Source organism: Diorhabda sublineata, chromosome 9 (genome assembly GCF_026230105.1).
Source record: "Diorhabda sublineata isolate icDioSubl1.1 chromosome 9, icDioSubl1.1, whole genome shotgun sequence".
In the NCBI taxonomy this organism is placed as follows: Eukaryota; Metazoa; Arthropoda; class Insecta; order Coleoptera; family Chrysomelidae; genus Diorhabda; species Diorhabda sublineata.
The window spans coordinates 13616443-13640610 of NC_079482.1; the positions used below are offsets into that span (position 1 = coordinate 13616443).

The 24168-nt window shown below is 32.1% G+C and overlaps 1 protein-coding gene across 1 annotated transcript in view; it reads right to left on the bottom strand.

Moving 5' to 3' along the window:
* LOC130448715 (protein yippee-like 2) overlaps nucleotides 1-24168 on the bottom strand; it is a 249952-nt gene that overhangs the window by 51832 nt on the left and 173952 nt on the right. The window contains exon 4 of the mRNA XM_056786196.1: nucleotides 5687-5867. Coding sequence (XP_056642174.1) covers nucleotides 5687-5791 — 105 coding nt within the window. The 5' untranslated portion in view covers nucleotides 5792-5867. The remainder of the gene's footprint in view (nucleotides 1-5686; nucleotides 5868-24168) is intronic.

A 24168-nucleotide genomic window follows, 5' to 3' on the forward strand; every position in this document is an offset into this window, starting at 1 on the left:
TTTGTCTAGTACTCAAGTGTGGATCGTCTTCTATAAGGGCACAAACATCAAAGTTGATGCGCCCCGATTTAGATAAATCTTTTACTGAACCAGTTTCGATAAACTTTTTTACGAATTTCATGACAGTAGATGTTTTCTAATTTTTATTTTCTTTATAGTTTATCGTTTGTCTTGGCTGCTTTTGTTATTATTTTCCATTCTTTTAGGTTCCGGCATTTGCTCTCCAGTTTTATACATTGAGTGCCCTTATGTCCTCCTCTATTTCGTTTCTCCAAGTTTTTCTCGGCCTGTCCCTTCTCCTTGGCCACAATGGGATCCATTGCGTTATTCTTTTGATCATTTCAATTGGTTTTCTTCTCATTATGTGCCCGGCTTAGTTGAGCCTTTGTTGAGCTTGTTGAGCTTTTATGTGTCTCACTATATTCTCTTTCCCCAGTTCTCTCTCTATTTCTTCGTTTTTTTCTGCTCTTCTTTCTTCTTCCTGTGTTATGTTAGCTGTTACAGTTCTCATTATCTTTCTTTCGGTTCTTTTAAGTTCTTTTTCTTCTCTTTTGTTTGTTACTGTTGTTTCCATTGCATATGTGATTACTGGTCTTATTAGGGTTTTGTACATCTTTATTTTATTTTGTTCGGTTATGTTTTTGTTTTTTAGTAGGTTTTTGTTTCTTCCATAGGCTTGATAGCATTTTTGTATCCTATACTTCATCCTCTCTCTGGTTGTTTGTCCCAACATTATTCCTAGATAGTTCTAGGTCGATGCTGTTTCAAAATTGAATTTGTTAGTTTTCAATTGGTTTGATCTCTGTTCTAGTTTTCCTCCTATTTTCATGTATTTTTTTCTGCATTTATTTCCAGTCCGTAATTTCTTGCTTCTCCTTCTAATTTGTTAATCGATTTTATTAATTCCGTCTGTCCATTTGCTGTAATCGTTACATCATCTGCATATGCTACTATCTGTATTGCATCTGTTATAATGTTCTTATTTTGTAGTACTGCGTTTCTCACAATGCCTTCCAGAATTATGTTGAATAGCGTTGGTGACATTGGGGCTCCCTGCTTAACGCCCTTATTTGTGTACGTTTTATCTGATGTTGTAACTTGGAATTTCACTTTAATGTCACTCTTATTTAGTATTATTTCTATGAGTTTTTTTAATTTTTTGGATATCCTTGTCTTTATAATTCTGTTATTTTCTCTCTTTTTATTGAGTCGAAAGCACATCTGAAGTCAAGAAGAACTATATTTATTGTATTTCCCTTTTATAATTTGCTGTCTTTTCTATCATTTGGTCTATAGTGTGGATTGCGTCTATAGTTGATCTTCCTGGTCTAAAGCCGTTTTGATAATCCCCTTGTTCTCTCTCTGCTAATTCCTTCAAACTTTCATTTATTAAATTTGCCAGTATTTTACAGGCGGTATTTAGCAGGGTGATGGCTCTATAGTTCTCACATATTTCTTTATTTCCTTTCTTAAATATTGGTGTGATTATTCCTGTACTCCACTAGTCTGGGTTTTTGTTTTGTTTCCATATCTGCTCCATTAGTTGATAAATATGTTTACTTAGTTTTTCTCCACCATATTTAAGAAGTTCCGGTTCTATTCCATCATCTCCCGGGGCTTATTAACATTCCTATTATTATGTTTGCAACTATTGCTATTATTTTCCTCTAACAGAATTACAGCTAAAATTACTACTAGAGCTACCGTTCTTATTACTAAACTTATTACTACTGTCGTATTAGTTTCTTGAATCGTTTGGCTTTACTATTTTTTTCTCTACGTTGCTCCTCCATTTCCATTCTTTTCCATCTACTGTTATTTTATTGTAACCAACTTTTACTGTTTTTCCTTTTTCTGTCTCTTCCTTCACTATTTTCCGCAGTTGTTTTCTTTTTTCCAGTTCTCCTCGTGTGAGGTCTTCATTAATGTATATTTGTTCTGTTCTGATTTCTCTCAATTTGTGCTTATTCTGGAGGATACTCTCTTTTTCCTTTTCCGTGTTTAATTCTATTAAGCACGTTTTCTCACTAATTTTTTTGCATGTTTCACTTCAATATTCAGGTTCAGGTGCGTTTTTATTATTCTTTCAGCTGCTTCCTTCAGACTCATTTCATCTTCTGTATTCAGTTTTATTCCAGTTAGCAACTAGTTATTTCTCTTTCTTTTTCAAGTCGGTTAATGGATTTTCTTAATTATATCATTTCTGCTTTCCTCCTTTAGTGTTTTATTTTCCATTTTCAATTTTTTTAGTTCTTTCTTGATGTCTTCCTGTTCTGTTCTTATGTGTTCTGTCTCCCTCTTTACCGCTTTTTGGTCTGATTTCATCTCAGTAAATGCCATAACATCAAAACCGCTCAACAAATTGTACGTCCCTCCCTCGAAGATTGGCAGATCATGTTTCGAATTGCAATTAATGAGGCCGTTATATCAAAACCTGTCAGCAGAATATTGACCAGTTACTGATATCCATTTTTCTAGATATTAATAATCAATAGATCGATAAGATTAAATCTTCAGAATTCCATGATACTGGGCTACAACCTTATTAGCCGTAAAAACGACCCGGCATCCACCGGCAAAATAATAAATACCCGGTTGAAATATTCACTTTATTTATTCACTATTTCTGAAGAAGTTGAAGTAAATAATGCTTCCGAATGTACAGCATCGTCTGAATTCATATAGTAACTTTTAAAGGTAAAGAATTACAAATCATTCCATGAGTCGGAGCACCTTCAGGATAATATTTAAGTAACTTTTTTTGTTGTTTTTACAATCGAAATTCTTTTCTCTTCACATTTACCTAGCAAGGAAAACATTCATATGAATATTAATTCGTGATTATGTATCTGAAAGCTTTTACAAAAATTTGGATAATCTGGCAGAAAATATTCGACAAAGAAAGCCTAACGGTTTGGTATTAATGTTGCTTGTCTTTATAAAATATTGGATTTGATTTCATTTACAATGACAGATTTTGTATGACTTTATGGATTTAGTTCTGGAGTGAATACTATTTTAACCCTTTCAAATAAGATTATATTTATTTCTCTAAGAGAATGAAGGGACCATCACAAGTTCGAAATTTAAAGATATTCAGGTTTGTACCTGTAATTCAAAGACAGCTAAATGTGAGGATCAAATCCCCATTCAATAGATTCATGGGATATATAGAGCTTCCTATAAAATTTCATTCGCATGATGCCAGTAGCATAAAAAATATGAATGAATTTTTTCTACAACTTTTTGAATACGGATGTCGTAAAGTAATTTTTTTACTAAGCAAACCCTAATTATTTTTAAGATATTTACTTATCCTAAAAACTGGGTCCATTCTTTTTTGAAATACCCTGCATACAGAAACCGAAATAATGAATGTATTCCAACACAATCAAAGAATATATTTGAGACTTACTTGTCTTCAAAATGTATTGCAACTGACGGACTGTTTAATTACTTTTAATTATATAAGAAAACTGTAGATATAGTACAAGCATTGTTATGTCGAGTTGGAATATATTTTTTCGCTTTTGCACGGATGAATTAGTAGAGAAGCAATAATAGCAATAAAAAAGGATAAATAAATGTGGTAATCAAGAATTTGAGTTAACTTGTGAAAATAAATCGAGTGCTGTATTGCTTGATAGCAGGTACCGATCAAAACATATCAAGATATAAGATGCGGATAAGTGTGACTATTTCCTTCGAAAAATTTAAGCCAACCAAAAAGCTGTAATATTTTATGTTTACCTAGAACGATCAAATTTCAGCGATAATACTGCACTAGTGCAAATTATCGATAATTTGCACTAGTGCCAAATTTTCGTCTAGGATTAATAAACATCATTTGGTTTTAATTTTATATTTTAAGAAAAGGAACAATGATTGAAAATGCAATTAGAATATACAACTTTACTGGAGGCCGACGATAGTGTTTCTATGCTGCTTCCACCACTTCTTATTGTTACTTCGCTACTGTCATTTCGCATTTTTTGTACAATTTCCTCGTGGTGTTCACTATTTACATGGAGGTAACTCTTTATCGAGGCCTGATTTGAGTGTCCGGTAACCTTGATAATTTGATTTTCTGAAACCCCAACCTTGGCAAGCTGAGTATCTGCCGCAGCACGGTTCGAGTGATTTGTCACTTTTATTCTTTTCGTGTCAATTCCTATAGCTTCCGCTGCATCTCTTGTCCACTTTGAAATTTCATTTCGTCCTACTGGACAATTTTTAAAAAAACCTTTTGATGTTTCTTTCATCCATGATGGGTTTACAGTTAAGAAAAGACGATCGACCGTAATATGTTTTCTTCTTTTTTCTTTCAACATTTTAAATTAAATTTTTCTCAGGAAATAGTCTGCCAAAATGCCCTCTCGTGCATGTCAAATTGTCTCATAATTTCCTCGAGTGCGCGAATGCGCACTCGAGAAAATTAAATTATCGACAATTTGACATGCACTCGGGACATTAATATTGATAATAAAATCATTGATTCAAGGTGATGTTCAACTTTTACAACTTATTATTATACCTTCAATAGGTTTGTTTATATTTCATTTGCATTTTTTAGAAAGGTTTTATCTTTCTGTGCAGTTGAGGGTTGGCACTTAAGTTTTGAGATATGGCAACACTGATATGAATATGTTAAATCTGATACTGCCATAATAAAGTTTGACATTTTTAATGGTGAAGAACTCAGAACGTGTTGTCATACGAGTGCAATTTGAATTGTTTACATATCCTTGAAACATTCATCTTGGTTCAAAAATGGTATTAAATAGCAAACATTTTCATGCGATGATTTTCTTCTACTTTCGATTTCGATTGGATTAACCCAATTTGCTTCGACTTTTGGTGATGAAGCACCATCTTGAGCCAACGTGTTAAGCTGGTTTTCCGAATCAATCTTGGTCGCACTTCGCTTTAATATTGCATGAACATTTGGCTGTCAAAAAGATTTGTTCGCAATTGGTGCGAAGAAATACTGAAAAATTCAATAGCGGTACTTTAAAAGACCTCTATAAGATCGTGACAGACGACGAATCATGGATCTAGTTCTATGAACCCGAAACTAAATAGCAATCCACTGTATGGGTATTTCAAGACGAGCAAAATTGTTCGCGCACTTCAAAGCAAACAGTCTCCTGTTTTTTAGGAATAGCTGGACATGTCGCCACCGTTCAATTAGAGCGTAGATACACCAGCATTTTTTTTTTCAGAAATGTTTGAAAAAATCAAGAGAACCAATCGCAAAAGACAAATTATTCCCCGTCACGACAATAGGAGTTCTCATACATCAGATCCAACAAAAACAGTCAAAACATCGAATTGATGGATCATCCGACGTACAGTCCTTGTTTGCCACCCAATAATTTCTTCTTATTCCCGCAGATCACAAATAAATTGCAATATTAACGTTTTTTTAAACCCGAAGCGGTTGATGCGTTCAAATTACATGTTTTGGAGGTACCTCAATCGGAATGGAAAAAATGTTTCGACAAATGGTTCAAAGGCATGCAAAAGTTTGTTGATCTTAATGGATATTTTGAAAAACAATAAAACCATATCCAATTACAAGTTTTTGTATTTATTTGTCTATCTCAAAACTTAAATAGCGATCCTCTAATAAAATTTGGAAACGACCTTGACATAAAGTATCAATACAGTTATCGTCAAAACTCACCTTAGATATAAGTTCATCGTGATTTGCTAAATGAGCTCGACAATGTATGCACGAATACGTGCGATGACACTGTGGTGGTAAATAGGCCTGAAACGTTTTGACCATTGTAACTTGCCTGCTGCTTGCTGAGCTGCTGGTGCTGCTGCTGGCTGCGACGGCAGGCCATGCGGATTTGTCACACCTGAAACAATAGACGCTAGTTTAAATACTATTTATTGGCTAGAGTGAACAAACAATCCGTATTTCTTGAAATTAACCAAAAATAAGAGGGAGGCGTTGTGATAATATTAAAATGTTACAATAACTTTAATAAGAATATTTTTCCACGACTTGTGAATGTTTTTTATACGTTGCATGATATGTAATTGAGGTTGCTTGAATTATCAATTATGTAAGAACGATGAAAGCGGTTGTAGATTTGAAGGATAGAAGTAATGAGAGAGTTTGAACTGTCGACATTATGATAGTTTGCATTGTTTTTATTTTACTAATTTTGGATTTCCATATACCGTTGTTGTTTTATTATACATTGCATTTATAATATATTTACATCATCAATACATTTAACAACAATACTATAAATATACATAAAACATATTTTCTGTTAGAAGCATGGTTTTTTTATTATATGTATATAAATTTCACACACAAGATTTTCAGAAAACATTTGAATATTTATATAATTATTTTATGTTTACTAATTATAAAAAATAATATATGTTCTATTAATATATTCATTGTTTTCCGAAGGAAAGGAGACAAATAATTTTATGCTGGGGCGGTTTCTACCCATGTGGTGCTTACTAGAGAAATATTTTTTGCAAAATAGGTTGTGCTGATAAATAGTGAAAAATGTATCTTTATATTCTTGAAATATTTTTATAATCGCTTATTTCAGTGAGGGTACATCAACATCAACTCATAATTAATCAGCTGATCGACATTAAAGTACCTATAACACCATCTACAAAAGTGCAATTTTACAAAAAATAAAGTTTTAATTTTATATTGTACAGTATAAGATTGATCTGATTTTGAAATAATACTATATATACTATCTTTGGAAAAGAAACTAATACGTATTACATTAAAAATTTGTATTTATAGAGTAAAATATGAGGTATGGGTTTAAATTTAAGGATTGTAAGGAAAGTTATAAGGTGGCGTATTATGAGTAAAAAACATGATAATGGTATCTACAAATCAGTATTTTTAGACGACGCCATCTGAAAGTTGTTCGTTCTGTATTCATTCACGTATCGAAAGTTGCGTTTGTTTTGAGTGTTTCATGTAGCTAAAACGACACTTTCGGGACGCTCTGGAGTAGACTACTTTAACTTCCTTAAATGTGACTCTAGCCACTTCAATGTTGACAGTTGACAGTTTTACTTCGTTGATTTTGCATAACCTTAAATTTTTAATTTTCTGAAATTATTTGTTTTATCCGAAGTTTTGCATGAATAACAATGAATGATGATAATAAAGAAAACATTAGAGATGAAGAGTTATTCGAATCCACGCCACCTAATCTCACCGAAGGAATCAATGCGGCTTAATTCGTTGCCGGATAAATCTCGTGCAAGGTACGAAAAACAGTACGAGCCCTTTATGAAGTGGTGTCACCAGAAAAAATTATGAATAAAATGTTTATAATTCTCTATTATTTATTTCAATTCTTGTAAATTTTAAAGATAATATTGGGAAATTATTAATATGAAGTTGGTTGCAAACAACCTCTTTAGTCTTTGGTCTTTATAGGCGATCTTTCCGTTTTTCATCTAAGTTTGTTTTGAGTCTGGGTTATAGCTCGAAAGTCTACAACTATTGCGTCCAGAATAAAAGTTCTTATAAACCTATGTATTAGGGTCTGCACAATTCTTGAAAAAAATGTATTCCTCTTGTATAAACTCTTTGTTTAGCAATTATATAATTACTTAGAATACGCATCTTCCTAGTCACTCTCCATCTGTTAGTGACCTGGTTCTATGTATTTTTGAATTATGGTAATTCCACAGTTCTTGGACTAGCTCAAAAAAATATTAGAGAGCATTATGAATACGTTTATATTTTGATACGTATAGCTATTTGTACAAAATTACACTGGGTTTCTTTTAAGGTACCATTAGTAAGGAGATATTCGCAAAAAGAATGATGAAATTTCAACATAGCAGTTATTTGTACTGTTCAGATAGAATATTCTGGCAGCAAGAATGATGAAAAATCGGTCAAGGAGTTAGGTATACCTACTGTCCTTAAAGGATGGCAGCAAAGATGATGAAAAATTAACCCAGGAATTACTTCTACAGTTTTGATAAAACAAATTAGCAGCGTATTTTTTGAAGGCAATTAGAAGATATATCCATTTATTTTTTGTGTTGAGAATCTAATCATCAGCACATGCGAAAATTACATTAACTTAACTATATTATCGACATTTCCAGTCCGTATGTGACGATATGCTACTCATAGTTTTCTTATTTAATTAACACTGGAACTCTACACCGACTACGAACGACGCCCCCTACAATCCACACTTTGTGTGGGATACTTTAGCAGCAAAAAAGCTTCTTTTTGGTTTAAGCTTTGTCGTAAGCAGGGTGATTGATTAGTGTGACATTCTAAAATTATTTACTATCTTTCAGGGTGAACACACTGTTTACACCACCACTACATCAACACTCACAATTACATTGTTTGACGCGCGTTTCAATAACCAAGTTATCGTCTTTAGAGAAGGTAAACTGATGTTTTCTGTTATAGCATTGACCGAGAACCAATGATTATATATTTGCCAACAACTGATATTTGACAATGACATGTCGTAACAATAGGCACACTATTGTTTTTTGATTTAGCAGTTTGATAAATTTTTTGTTTTTTTGTAGAATTTGAACTAGGGCAAAAATGAATTTTATTAGTGATGAAATGGTTGATATGATCTGGATATTGAGAGAATGCAATAAAAACGCCTTACTATCAGCAAGAGTATACCTGGACATTTTCCTGAAAGGCGGCAAGCTACAACAACAAAAGAGAGATTTATGGAGCGCTTTAATCGCATCATTATAAAAAGCATAACCGATTAAAAAGGGAAGAAAATGAAATTGATGTTTTGCTAGCTGTTACTGAAAACTCACACACAAGTAGTTCTTCTCGCTGAGCTAGTACGGTGTGCAAAGAATCCTTGACAAAAACAGAATGCACCCTTTCCACATTTACTTGCAACAAGATAGAACTGAAGTTGATATTGAAAAAAAAAACAAGCGATTTCTATTTGGAGTTAAAGCCACGTTTATTAAAAATGGTTGTGTTAAAAGGGAAAACTTTCACTATTATCAATCAACTAATCCATATCTCATAGTGAAACACAGCCAAACTAGATGATTGTTGAATGTGTAAGGAAGTATTTTTGGTAAATATGTAGTATCTTTTACTGGAAGAAGTTCCACTTCGCACACGTCAAAGGATGTGGTTTTTGCATGATGGTGCGCCTGTTCACGCTAATCAATTAATTAATGGTGAAATGAATGGACTATTTCACGGAAGATAGTCCAGTACAGTAGCCACCAAGGTCACCCGATTCCAATAAAATGTACTCATTTTTCGGGTGTCACATTAAGAATGAAGTATTAAAAATATCTCCAGCATCGAGGGATATCAGGAGGAAGAGAATACGGTATGAATTTCGGAATGTTTCTATAGAAATGCTTCGTGATGTGAGTAACTCTTTAAGTTATCGGTTTCAAGCATGCATATATATCTTTGGAGGTTATTTCGAACATCTATTTTGAAATCAAGACGTGTACGTATACTGTAAATATTGCTTCATTCCTGTAATTTATTTGTAATATACTTGTTTTTTTTTCTTTATATTTGTAATTCATTCTCTACAGTACAAAACAGCTTCGATAAAATATCAGTTTTTGACGAATAAATTATAGCTAATTCACAATTAATTGTTAAATGATTAGATATAGGTTTATAATCATTGTTTTGCACAGAAAAATCAAAATAACTCAAGAGCTAATAATTTTAGTTATAGGGAAAAAATAAGTATGTTGGTAGTACTTTCCTATACTCGCATAAAATACAAAATGCTTCATTTGAAAAACGGAGAAAATAATTATTAGTATTTTGATTCACCATGAGTTAAATTCAGGGTGAAGAAATTTTGATTCTCCAAAGTGGAGACAGATAGCGCTACAGATGGTTTAGGACGATTGGTATGGTCTCGTGGGGAAGTGCTTGCCGTTACTCAATTTTTATGAACAAATGATTTGTCCATATTTGACATTCACAATCAAAATGTGACGGTAACGAAGCACGGAGCGTTGTTGAAGAAATGATTCCAAATGATCAAAGGGTAATTCTGCTTTCAAGATCACCAGAGCTGGGTATGAGCTATGTTAGCGTGCACCATATCACCATATCGCTTGATATGTTGTGATATGAAGTGCAGTCTTATATTTCTTTAGCGTTATTACCATTCTAACGGCAAGCATATTGCCATCCCTTTAGCAAAAAAATAAACACAACTATGGAGTAGAAATGCCCCGAATAACCAAGAACAAAGAAATTTACATTTTATGTTCGTAAAGTTATAACAGGCATAAAGTGAAAATGTAGCTCTCCGTTACTGCGATAAATGTACACCATTACTGAAAGGGCCATAACAGCCTATGAAGCAATCGTCTGGCTGAGTGCATCTGCATTACAGAAGCCATGAAAATATATCCGACAGCAGCAATGGAAATCATTCTAGACTTATATTCATTGCATATTGATTCAGAAAAGAGAGAATTACAAATTCAGAAGAATGTGAGGCGCTTCTGGTAAAAATGTTCCTCCTATCCTAGAATTCCCAACAGGCAATTTCCAGAAGAAGTTCTCAATATTATTGAATAAGAAACATAATTGAAAAAACGACACACCCCACTCAAACTTTGAAAAGGAACTACAAGAATATAGATATAGCAATCTTCTTTGACATTCAAACAGCTTTAAAAGGGATTAATGCAAAAATACGAGGGTGGCTCAAATATAAACCGAAATTATGGAACAAACGAACGAAAAATTTAGTGTCGTAAAAGAGGCTGCACTGGATGCTAGAATCGAAGGATGTACCAGTGTCTGTGGCCCAACGTATCATTATTTGTTTTTAGATAATGTAAATTTTGCGGAGCAGTTCGAGTATGTGTGCCTCTTCAAGATTCATGTGTATGGATGGTGTTGTGCTTTCTGAAAAGGCCGAGAAGTGGTGGCAAATTTGCCACATGAGCGGAGCCCCAGAACAAGTGTTACCGATGCGCTGTAAAAAAATTCATTTTGGGGGAAGAAAGACGAAGACGCGTCAGTGAAAATGATGCTTATACTGTCAGCGGGAAGTTGTTATGTACTGTGTTTTGGGGCATTAGGAGTGATTGCGGTTGATTTTCTCACTGAACAACAAAATGTGAACGCGCAGTATTATAGTAACCTCATATTTTCGGATTCATATAGTTAACCCGATCGATTACACGAGGACATCCAACATAAATTGCAGGGCATGTTCAGTGGAGGTATTCCTCTTCTGCATAAAGTTGCCAGCCTTATTATTCATACAGTAATGTAGGATTTCCACATTTGGTACTTTATAATTATTCCATTTTACAGTTGTTAAAGGAATACACAGTTCTTTTCGGAAACCAATATGAAAGCACTTTAATAGATGGGTTCTAGATTTTAACAAAAATGGTTTGAAGAAGCTGATTCGGCATCTGATAAATGTCTTAATATACTCAGTGACTATGTTGAAGTGATAGCCACGCGTGCCTTTTAGGTCTCTTTTCTATTTCTTTTTTCGACCTACAACTTTTAATCACTATTCATAATTTATAATATTATTGGGTTTTTATTTAAAAAAAGATGTGATATTAGGAGAAAATAATCTGTCTGCTTCAGTCGGGGGAATTTTATGAAAGACAATTTAATCGTAGAATAAATATTTTGGAAAGTGTATGAATTTCTCAGTGGAACTAAAAGAATGCGTTGTACTATTTTGATTATGTACTTTTTAATCTAGTCAATTTGAGTATTAAAATGAAAAATATGTAAATTGGAACATTCATAGTATGATAACTCATAACTAATTCTTAATAATGAGCATTTTAAGAAAAATGGAGGAAACTTTTATAATCTAAAAGGGTGGAAAAAGCCCCTACAGCTATAAATCTGTTTATTCTACACACTCTATTTATTTAATTAATTTAATCCGTCAGGCGTCACTGATTATTTGACTAATAGCAAATAAACACAGCAATAAAAAAAGCGTTAAAAAACAGAGTAGGAATAGCAGATTATACTTCATAGAAGAAAAAATGAAATGAAGTGTTTAGCCAACAGAATAACCCATTTAATACATATTATAATATTACCACAATAAACACAACAAATCTCTAATTGAGTAATTTATTTCGTATATGTGGTATCTATTAATAATAATCATTGATATTATTAAATTCAAATATTGGAGCAAGTTCATTCTTAGAGTTAGTTACACTGGTTATTATATCAGAAGTCAGGTTGTTAGTCGTCACTGTGTCAGAAAACAGGTGTTTAGGTCTTTTGGAGAAGAAAATGAAATTATTGATATCAATTCGTCCAAATATGTCATTCCAGCTTATGGATCTGATCTGTCACGGATCAAAACCATCCCACTAACATAAACATAAAGTTGTACTAAGAACTGCTAGATCTGATGTGACGAATCCGTTAGTTCAGGGTAAAATCTGTCGGAATTCGAGTGGTCTGGACAGCCGTTCAGATATTTTATAGGTAGTTGTTTAAAATCATTAAGGATGGAAGGATAAATCGTAAAGGCAGTGGTGTGAAAATCTTGAGAATAGAGAAGAAAAAAAGAGTAACACTACTAAGTGTGTGAATGGTAGAAATACTCCAAATGAATAAAAAGAATGTATAGTTTAAAACGTTATTGAAAGCTTGTGACTTTAAATTTTTATTCAGGTACCAACGTTTCATTCTTTATTTTCCATGGACAAGTTCTTTCTTTGTACAGTTCAATCACGTTGGTAATTATTTTTTTTCTCAACTCCATATTGATCTAATACTCTACGTATTGTATCCAATGGAAAGAATAGAAACAGCTAGGTAATTAAAAAAGCATGCCACTAAACACTACATCTGGAATCGTATGAAATAGAAGACGAAGATCTCTGGCAATTAAAGCCATCCCACATTCTGAACTTTCTAAGAAGAGCGGGATTAATTAGCTGTAAACACTGGGTTTCTCAGTATCGCAGCGAGAAAAGGGGACGGTGTATATGAATTCCTAATATATACATACGTATTTGTATTTATCTATAGGTTTATTTTGTATTTTTTTCGAATGTAATAGAAAACTTTCATTGGTCTCATTTTTTTGGTTTTTTTGAAGCATCCTTCTCACCATAATTAAAAATGAAAAAGTTGGCATCATATTTAAGACCAAATTCCGTCCAGTTATTTTTTAATGAAGTTAAATTTGAAATTTTAATATGCCGCCAAAAGTAGAAAGGAAACTGATGGCACTGTAATGAGAACTGGATTTGGCTATCTAAAGGAGCTGATTGACCTAAGTTTCTGATCGTTCACCGAATTGATCTGTGTGAGACTAAATCGTAAAATTCTTTCCGTGTGTGCCTGGCTAATGTTTGTGACTTTACAGCATATTTGAAGAGTTTTCCTGAAACTTTGATGCCCTTAATGTTGAAATATCAAAAGATTTCTCAGCAAACACAAAATTATAATTGAATGTCTCCACACAAAACTGTCATTTTCACACAAAACCTCACTATTGTAGTTTCGCTTTTGTAATAAAAAAGATTAATTCTGTTAGCCACAATGATCTATCTAGAATGCTTTTGAGGTACTCATAGGAAAACAATTTTTTACAAATGGGCTTCATAATAAAAACAAGTTATAAACATATAACATGTATAAACAAATTTATTAGTCAATGGAGTATTGTACTTTTTATCTAAATACGTCACCGACCTTCAACTGAATAATATACTTAACATTGAACTTGAACTATTAAAAAATTCTATTAAACCGTAGAGGTGTCCTTACAGATGAACTGACAATATGTGTTGCCTACATTCAATATAATATACAAATAAATACAAATTTTATGAAATATTATTATCAATAATTATATTATAGCTGATAAAGAGTATAGTTTAGTAAGTATTATTTTTGAGGTATATGGGACATTACCATTCTCGAATAAAAAATTTCTTACTATATGCTTATAGTCCAATATATATATATATATATATATATATCGAAATAATTTCGAAATTCAATTCAATATTTCGAGAATAAATTCTTCATAGGAGAAAACAACTACTTTCCTGGCTAATGCCTTGACGAATATTGAATTACAACTCCTCTGAAGGAGGATGGATATGTTACGGTAAAGGTAATAAATTATTTCATATTTATCAAATTTACCGGTTAATTTATAAAATCCCCAGCTCGTAATAGCGAATGTGATAAAAGACCCTAACTTTGAGAATATTCGTTCAGTTAGCGCAACTGCTTGGCGCGTGACAGCCACGTGATTTAAGAAGTAGTTCTAATTTCGTTGCATGTAGACTTTTTTCGCTACCCTCTCGTGAAAAATAATTGAATAATGGATGGTATGCTTGAGTGTTTTAATTCCAAATTAATTAATATTATGGATACTAATAAAACAGTGGTTAGGTTAGGTACTAACTACTCAAAAGAAATCTGCACTCTATTCAACTGGCCCTATAAGCAGGGTTCGTTGATTTAAATCTGATCATCCATAAGTGTTGAAAATCTTCTTCTTCTTCTTCTTGTAGTAGGACGAGGTCCTGTCAGGTCTGTCATCTGCCCTCTTGTGACGCCGATGTCCAGCTATCGTACCAGCGTTTTGGGGGCCTACCGATTGGGCGTCTTGTGTCTGGTTTCTGTGTTTTGGCCCATTTGGCAATCCGTTCTGGAGCCATTCGTTCTACATGGTCTCTCCATTGTCGGCGTCTTGCTCTTACCCATCTAACGACATCTTGTACTCCCAGTTCTCTTAAGGTATCTGTGTTGGGTATTCTATCGTGGAGTGTGGTACCCTTTATTGTTCGTAATATCTTCATCTCTGCTGTTCTCATTTTTCTCTTTGTTTGTGTTGTGTCTGCCCTTGTTTCTGCGGCATAGGTTAGTATGGGTCTGATACAGGTCTTGTAGATTCGCGTCTTACTTTCTATGCTCATATATTCATTTCTCCATATAATGTCCCGTAAATATCCCGATATTCTAGTTGCTTTCTTGATCTGCTTATCTACCTCGTCCGTTATGTTTCTGCTGCTCGTTGTTTCTACGTCCAAGTAGTTGAAATTCATTACTTGCTCTATAATGCGCTCATTTACTACCAACTTGCATCTTATTGGGTCTTTGGATATTACCATGCTTTGTGTTTTCTCGCATGAGATTTGCATGTTAAGTCTCTGTGCCGTCAGGTTAAATTTATGAAGGAGGCGTTGTAGATCGTCTTCATTTTCAGCTATAAGTATAGCGTCATCTGCGTAGCAAAGGATTCTCAGGCGACGGTTATTCATTTCGAATCCTGCATTAACTTCGTTTACGCTCTCAATTATTTGGTCCATTATTACGTTGAAAAGGCATGGGCTGAGGCTATCTCCCTGTCTTATGCCGGATGAGAGTTCTCTTGTTAGCCCACAGTCTGTTTTTATTCTTGTTTTGGTGTTGATGTTAAGTTGCCTTACTAAATTTGTATAATGCTTCTTGACGCCTTTTTGGTTTAGTCGGTGGATTACATCGTTGAGTTTTACTCTATCGAATGCTTGCTTTAGATCTACGAAACATGTGTACATGGGTTTATTGTATTCTATGGATAAGTGTTGAAAATATACTTATAAAAGGCGTATCTCCTGGCATAAAATTTACTTCAATTACTCTATTTTTCATAATGCTGTTCAATATCTGTATTACTTTTACAGATATAAAGTAATGAATAACTATAAATTTGGAGACTTATTAGAAAAATTCGATTCGAATAGAAACAATCTGATTTAAATAAAAAAATCACGAACACTGTCAATAAGTCATGATATTTATCACATTCCCTTTACGAGTTGGGGATTTTATAAACTAACCGGTAAATTTGATAAATATGAAATAATTTATCATATTTACCAAATTCAGTGGTGATTATGTACAATCACCGGTAATTTTATATCATCACCAATTTATCATTTTTACTGTAACAGTAAATATGTTTCAACGTATACTTTCATAAAAAAACGAAAATGCAAATTTTTATAAATTCAAAATTGTGAGAAACCATAACGCTACATGTGAATTGAACCGTCCATACTTATCTTAAAAAATAAAATGGTAAACAAGTACATTAATGAAGACTATTAAGATCATTAATCGCATTTGAATGTAAGAGTTGGTTACAATACTTTTCCGTCAACCGTATATTTTTTGTAAGTGAAGGAAAACACTTTACTTTTATGTTATTTATCAATCATGTATTTTTATATTTATAATTATCTATGTTTATAGTAGACATATTACAATTAAATAGACACACTTTAGAACTTGTATGTTTTTGTAATTTAAATTTACTTCGCTACTTTGATAATTCATCAGAGAATTTATTTCAGAGTGGTATGACAAGTAAAGCTTGTGTTGCAATTCACAAAGAACTTTTTTAGCTGTATTAACTTTATTTTGTAACGAATTCTCATTATGTTCTTCTGCCACAGCAGTATATTTCCCATCACTAAGTTGTTTAATAGCTGTTTGAAAGTATCGATGCAGAAGAACACCCGGAATACTGTCCCGTATGTATATTTGAATGTAGCGGACGCAAAATACAATCGAATAACGATCGGAAAATTTCGAAGTATAATTTGAATGTAAGAGACATATTACAACTAAAACTGGTAACTCGTCTCTTACATACACGTGATTGATTAGCCAAAAAGCAAAACAAAGCGATCCTTCTCAATTTGTATTTCGTGGAGGTTCATTCTTGCAATTCACCAAATACGATTTTATCCGTCTAAAGAAAATACAATAAATATGAATGAAATAAGTGCGATTTCGTTTCCGAACCTGTATAATTGGAAGTTCGTTGATAAATACACCTACAAATTGACAATAAAAATAAAAGAAGATGTAGAAGTACGTAACAAAATTTCTAGGTTATGTTTCTAAGCTTTAACTTAAATGTCCTAGTAAGTGTAAGAGCGTGGAGCTCTTTTGGTATAGGTAGATTTATATGTAGATTTATATATATATATATATATATATATATATATATATATATATATATATATATATATATAGGAACGTTTTAATCATGGAGGCTAAGGGCAGTGATGAGAACAGAAGTTGTCAACTTGATTTATCACAAAAAAATGCGATGTTGTCATTTAAAAAGCACACACAAAAAGCACACTATGGAAAGTAAATTTTAAAAACATTATGGCGATTATATACGTATATAGTAACATATTATTTAAGCTTGAAGAGAGAACACTTGAATTGCCTCAATGTTCTGAAATAATGTTTGTTGATGCAACAGGCAATTGTGATAACCAAAACCACAAGGTGTACTTTTTTATAACTCAATCTGCCGTTGGAGGTTTGCCAATAGGCTGTTTTATCAGCAGTAGCCAAAAATCAGATGTTTTTGATTTGGGTGTTGAAGGTTTTTTTGAAATCCTTAAAATTGAAATAAATCCTAAAGTCATTCTTACCGATGATGATTTAGCGGAAAGAAACGTATTACGTAAATATTGGTCATTATCAAATTTGTTATTATGTACATTCCATGTCGTAAAAGCATGTTGGCGTTGGCTAACAATGGCTAAAAAATCTGTATCAAAAGAATAAACACAAAAATACTAAGCCATGTTTAAAAATATTTTATATTCTAAGACTAGTATAGACCTCGAAAATTCAAAGCAACAGTTTTTAGACAACTGTGATCATGGAAAATATGTTGAGTACATGCTAACAAGAATACAGGAGTGGGCAGTTTTATATCGGCAAAACCTTCCATTGGGAGGTACAAACACAAATAACTATATAGAAGTTATGTTCCGCTTATTGAAAGATATTCCTCTCGAATGCACAAAAGCCTAACACAATTAGCAGATTTTATTGTTACAAGCTCTAATATTATAAACAAAGAATTCTGGATTTAATTTTTGGTCGAGAGTCAAAAGTTGTTACCTATAGGTACCTCAAAAATTATAACACGAATTGTAAAGTGATATCAGCAAATATGGAGCAGATGGAGTTTACCGTTCGGAATGAAACAAATAATCAAAAGCTAAATGGATATCGTATTCTAATGATATAGTCACAAAACTTGAACAAGATCCTCAACAATATTATCTTGCTATACAATCATATTTAAATAATATAGATAAATATGCACTCACAACCACTGCATTACTTAGTGGAAAGCATACTGCATTCAAATATAAAGGAATTTTGTCAAAAAATAAGACTTTTGCCACAACAACTCGCCGCAAAGAAAATAAAATTCCTATTCAGCCAACTTCAGAGGCAAGAAGAAAAATGAGAGAAAAAAATACATTTTCTGGAAGAAGATCTATTGGAAACAGTGGGGAAAAAAGGCAGCACACTTGGTGGTAATAAGTTCAGAAAATAATGCTTGTAATACAAATATGCGCCGCGTATAGAGATGCGGCTATTCCAATTTCAAATCTTCGAAAATGTATTTATGCTACGCTCTAATACTGAAAACGGCCAGTGGCCGATTAAAACAGCCACAATGCGTTCTGTGCGCTTTGCGTTTGCCAGAACGTGTTGTGGCAGTTCTGATATAGCCAGAACCCGAATGAAATTATTATAGAGTTAGAAGATATCAGTTCACGTAATATAATGCTGATCATTAATAATCATTTGGTAACAAAGTATTACAATACTCATTATTTGAATAAATGTTTAATGACAAACTTTTTATATGTTTTACATCCATGTAGTGAATAGTTAATATAAATTATTACCAGTCGTTTCAATGTGAAAAAGTTTATTACTAAAATCAATATTCGCTGCATATCCACCTATTTGTTTTTGCATGAGGAATTATTGTGGCATTTTGAATTGCAATGAACTTTATGTTTTACGCAGTTAGGTAAGGTGAGGTTAGTTATATTAACTATTGTCTATATGGATATAAACATCTATAAAAACGTTGTCATTAAACATTTATTCTAATAATGAGTGTTTTACTACTTTGTTGCCAAATGATTATTAATAAACATCATTATATTAGGTGAGTATTAGACGTCTTCTAAATCTAAAATAATTTTATTCGAGTTTTGGTTTTATCAGAATAGCCACAACGCGTTCTGACAAACGCAACGCGCACAGAACGCGTTGTGGCTGTTTTAAACGGCCACTGACTGTTCTCGGTCTTTGAGCGTAGCATTTACACCAATTGGTTGCGTTTAACATTTATCATTTTTATAAAAAATAAAAAAGCCTTTGTGTTGGGAATGTACTTGCTTCAATGAGATGTAGTGTTTAATTAAAAACAAGTATTTTTTGTTCATGGTATACTATGGTAAAAATCTTTTTTTGTTTGTTCTAGATACTTTAACAGCTACAAGATATTTTAATACTAAATCTCGAACATTATCCATTTTTAATTTCAATAATCCATCTTTTCTCCAGATACTTCGAAAACCAAAGCATGATTTATTACCCAACTATTGAAATTATAACTTTTTTAAATTTACCCTGAAACAGGTTGTCAGGAGCATCAGAAATCAATGTTTGCACATGTTTTTTGACGAGCTCTTTTGATTTCTTTGGTATACATCCTTCTTTTTCTTCTTGATAAATGTTATTAATCGGTTGAACGGCAGTCGACCTAGTGTGAAACGGCCCTGATAATGTTAATATTAGACAACAGTAACTTTGGAATTATGAAATAGATTATGAAGAAACTGAAAATATATACTGCTTTACCGATAATCTTCTGTAAAAGATCTGAATTATTAAAAACCTTGTCATCCTGACAGAAATCGAATTAATAGCAGCTTAGTATATGAACACAGTGTGTCATTGACCGATTATCTATAATTTTTTACCTTTTTACATACAGAAATAAAAATTTGTAATCATATATAAACGTTAATAAATTTTGTATAGATTTTTTTTGTTTTAGATTGATTTTGAGGTTTTTGATTCTTGTCAAGCTCACTTTTTCTTTACCGGCTATTGACGCTGATAATGCACAGAAATGGGAACACTGTAGCAAAGAGATTGATAGCTACAATTCAAAAAAACCTATCAACTACTGAAAAAATTACAATAATGTAATTTTGTTACAAAATTTAGAAAAGTCATTTTAGTTTTTTGTTATTTAAAATAGAATTTACACTACACGTCTTGGACTTAGTATGAAATCGATTGAAACTTGATATTAAAACCTATAGTGAGAAAGATCACTTCTCTAGAGCACCCAAGTTTTTCTCCTAAACTTTTTATAGTGATTTCAGTTTTTCATATAACACTCACTAAGTTGAGTCATGATGTGTACGCTGATTTCTTATACGGCGGAAAATATTAAATTAATATAATTAAATTTGAATGGATAGAACACAGGGTGAAATTTTGAATTTAGTGAATTATTACCGAATACAGAAGTTTCAATTTTTACAAGATCAGCAATATCCATCATTGATTAGGATAGGTTTATGTCTACAACAGATGCCTAATTCTTTTGGAGTATATTGGCTTTAACCCACTTTCCACATATTTTGTGACTGTCAGCCGTTACAACGGCACCATTCTCTTAGAGTATCACTTTGCTGTAATGCAGGTTTCATCATGGAAGAAGTGGGATACTAATTTTTTATATCAGTTAATATTTACGTTACATCTATCTCAGCTAGTATATCATATACCTTCATATGTCAAGATAAGCAGTGACAACCTGAACCTACTTCGGCTTGGCATTCTTCTACTACAGCTGGTCAGGAAACAAGGATTTTAAGATTTCAAACAATGCATTAAAATTTTGTTTTGTTTCAAGTTGAGAACAGACGATGCCCTTTTTTGAACAAATTTAGTCCTATACGATTTTGGAACTACATAAGAAGAAAAAAATGTTCAAGAAGAACAACGTTTTAATACTATTCCTGACATTAAAAGTCAATACAAAGAAGATGAACGAGTAGAAATGCTTCTTATTCAAAGATTCATTTTCAAGAAAACAATTGACCGTATTTTTTTATCGTGTTTTGTATACATATTTATATATATATTAAGTTATTGGATCTGTAAGTTCTTCTGCTTTTCTGCTTTCTATTATTTCTGCTATTGATATCGATGGAATTCTCCACCACCTTTCACATTGGTTCATTTTGCTCAGATCTGCAGTTCCCCTTATTTCACCAGCATAATTTTCGCGTCGTCGATTTCATCAATATATCCGATTCGCTTTTCCCGATTATCTCATATTTATTAAAACAACGACTAAGTTGTTTCGTTGCTTGCAGCTCATCCACTTAACTGGTCATGGTTCAATGCACTTTCTCGTTCTTTAAGTTTTTCAAGTTGGATAGAGTTTGTATTAAAAATCTTGAAACTAATTAAGCGTTTCGAGATTTCTGAATTATTTCTTCCAGTCTCTAGGAAATCTTGTATATTATATATTATTTAAGTTGTATTCCACTAAAGACATATCATGTTGGACAATGTATAAAGTTGAAAAGTTGATAACATTTTAAAATAATAATTTGGACATTGTAAACTTAAAAACAAAATAGGAGAATAGCTTTCGATGTAGTTTGACTGTCACATGTTTAACAGAAATATGAACTTTTTTTTGGGATATTATATAATTTCTCATTTGCTACAAAAGTTCAAGAAATACAAGTTAACTATTTGTAAATAGTGTGATATCTACAGAGGAAACTGTACCCCAGTATAAGATGTACGATTTGATACCCTAATGTGCTCATTCTTAATAATAAACTTGAATATTTATAACAAGCGTCAATTTGAATATTGATTTCTGAATTCCATGATTTTAATAATTTTTTAAATGAAAAATCATAATCCAAACATCAAAATTGTCAATTAATTCATTCCCCGATATATTATCTTGATTTTAAGGCTCCCTAAACTGAAACTTTGTTCAGAAACAGATAAAATCTAAACGACTAATTTTGATAAAAATCGTAATAGAGAGAAACATCAAAATTTTATCTGTTTTTAAATGAAGTTTCAATTAAAAGAGTCCTAAAATCTAAATAATTTTCTAACAAAACCATATAGAAAGGTTTAATAAATAATAAATTAAGCAAATATATATATATATGTATATATAGGCGTTTTCGTAGTGGAATTGTGGCAAAATTAATCACCAACCTGTATCTACTAATTCTAATATATTACCAAGCTTTCGAATACCTATGTATTTATCATCAGGGAATTAATTAGTTGCAGTGTTTCAAGTTCTCTTATTTCTTTTAAAAATCATTAAATTCATCGAATTCAAAAATCAATATGCCAATTGACGCTTAATAGAAATAATATCTTATCGATTCTATCAAGCGTCAATTGGAATATTGATTTTTCAATTCGATGAATTTAATGATTTTTAAAAGAAACAAAAAAATCTTAAGCACCTCAATTATCAACCTATTAATTCCCTGAATATGAATACATTTGAAATCTCGAAAATATATTAGAGCTAGTACACTTTGGTGTTAAATCACAAAATGATTGTATGTACGTACTAGGGGTGTATGTTATATCACTCTTATCTATCATGTTATGTTTAACCTAATAAAGCCCACTTTACATGTAACATTGGTAACAAAATAAATTCTGCATATTAAACATGCATTGAAAATATGTGCTATGTTTCAAATTATTTTTTGTAACAATATCCCCGATCGACAGTGTGCACTAACAACAGCGAAGTATTTGCCGTATCTGTAATACTTTATATTTCATATTGACATACCTCAAAAAGTCAAAAAAGAGTAGACAAGGTCTTTTGTGGTTGTATTAAATATGTAGTTATAGTTTTTTTTGTTTGTTCGTAAGACATAACACAGCAAAATATTTTTTTCATTTACTTTTATTTATGTTTACATTATGTTAAGCCATTAGCGCTTGGCCAGAAGATATGAAAATATAGGTTTCTGTTGGAAGTCCAGCACTTCTGTTTTTGTGTGTTGTCTCTATTCGCGAATGATTTAAGGGTGAAGTAATATATGTTTTAAAGTATAATACGATGGCGACATCTGTTTTACCTTAGCTGTTCTTGTTCAAACGCTATCATCGAAAAACAATGATATATATACGGGGTTTTACGGATTTTTTTATTACAATTATTAGTGACTTGAAACAAATTTATGTGGGCAAAGTATATCATTTTATACCTTTTCACAAAAACCTGAGTCTGAAATCGAAATTACGACAAAGAACACATAGACGACAATATGCATTATTAAGGTTGTAATATTTTTTTAATGGCATAGTAGTCTTGTTTTAGAAGAAATTATTTTGTTGTCTAGCTCCCACTCCATTTGAGAAGTTTGATAAAACCTCGAAATTATTTCGATTTCCATCTATCTACACTAAACCGATCAAAGTAAATTTTAGTAAATTTGCGGTGATTATACTCTTTATATTGGCTGGTAAGTTTTTCTTCCCTTTTTTAATGTGCTGACAAAAATGTCTATGAATTCCTTTTGTTTTAAGCAAATTTTGTATGACACTTTTCATATATATTCATATTTTCTATTTCTTTGGGGAACAGAACGAATAGAATAGATTCCTGTTTGGTTAAATTTTGAAAAATATAAATTCAATTTTCTTATATGTTAGAATATAAGCTCCTTTTGATCAAATCTGTTTTTTTATACTCGTTCCTTCTTCCGTAATTTCCATCTGCTGGTTGGGAGTTTCAACCAGCAAGTCTCTAGCCACCAGACTACAAATTCAACTCACTCAAATATCTGGGAATCCAGTTGAGGACTGCAGCCATCCCGGATTTCCATAGATATGTCCCAGCCTTATCGTTAATATATAAATAAATCTGAATTGTTTTTAATTTATAACCGCTTTTGTACGTTGTGGTGCTTTTAGATACGCAGTTAATCTGAATTTTCTATTTTTTCAATAAATTTATTTATTGCTGAAACTTTTTTAATTGTTCTTAGCAATAAATATTAATTTGGATAATTGTAATCGGGAATAGTTTTGGATTGTTTAATTTTGATTTTTAATTTAATTCATAAGGTGTTTTCAGTTTTTGCGCATTTTTTTATTAATTTTTATCGTCGATCGTTGAAAAGCTGGTGGTATCCAATTTAATATTAATTGTTTACCCAATCTGAGGTATTTATAAACTTTAACTGAGGCCGAATACCACTTCCTGACGAAGAGTCTCC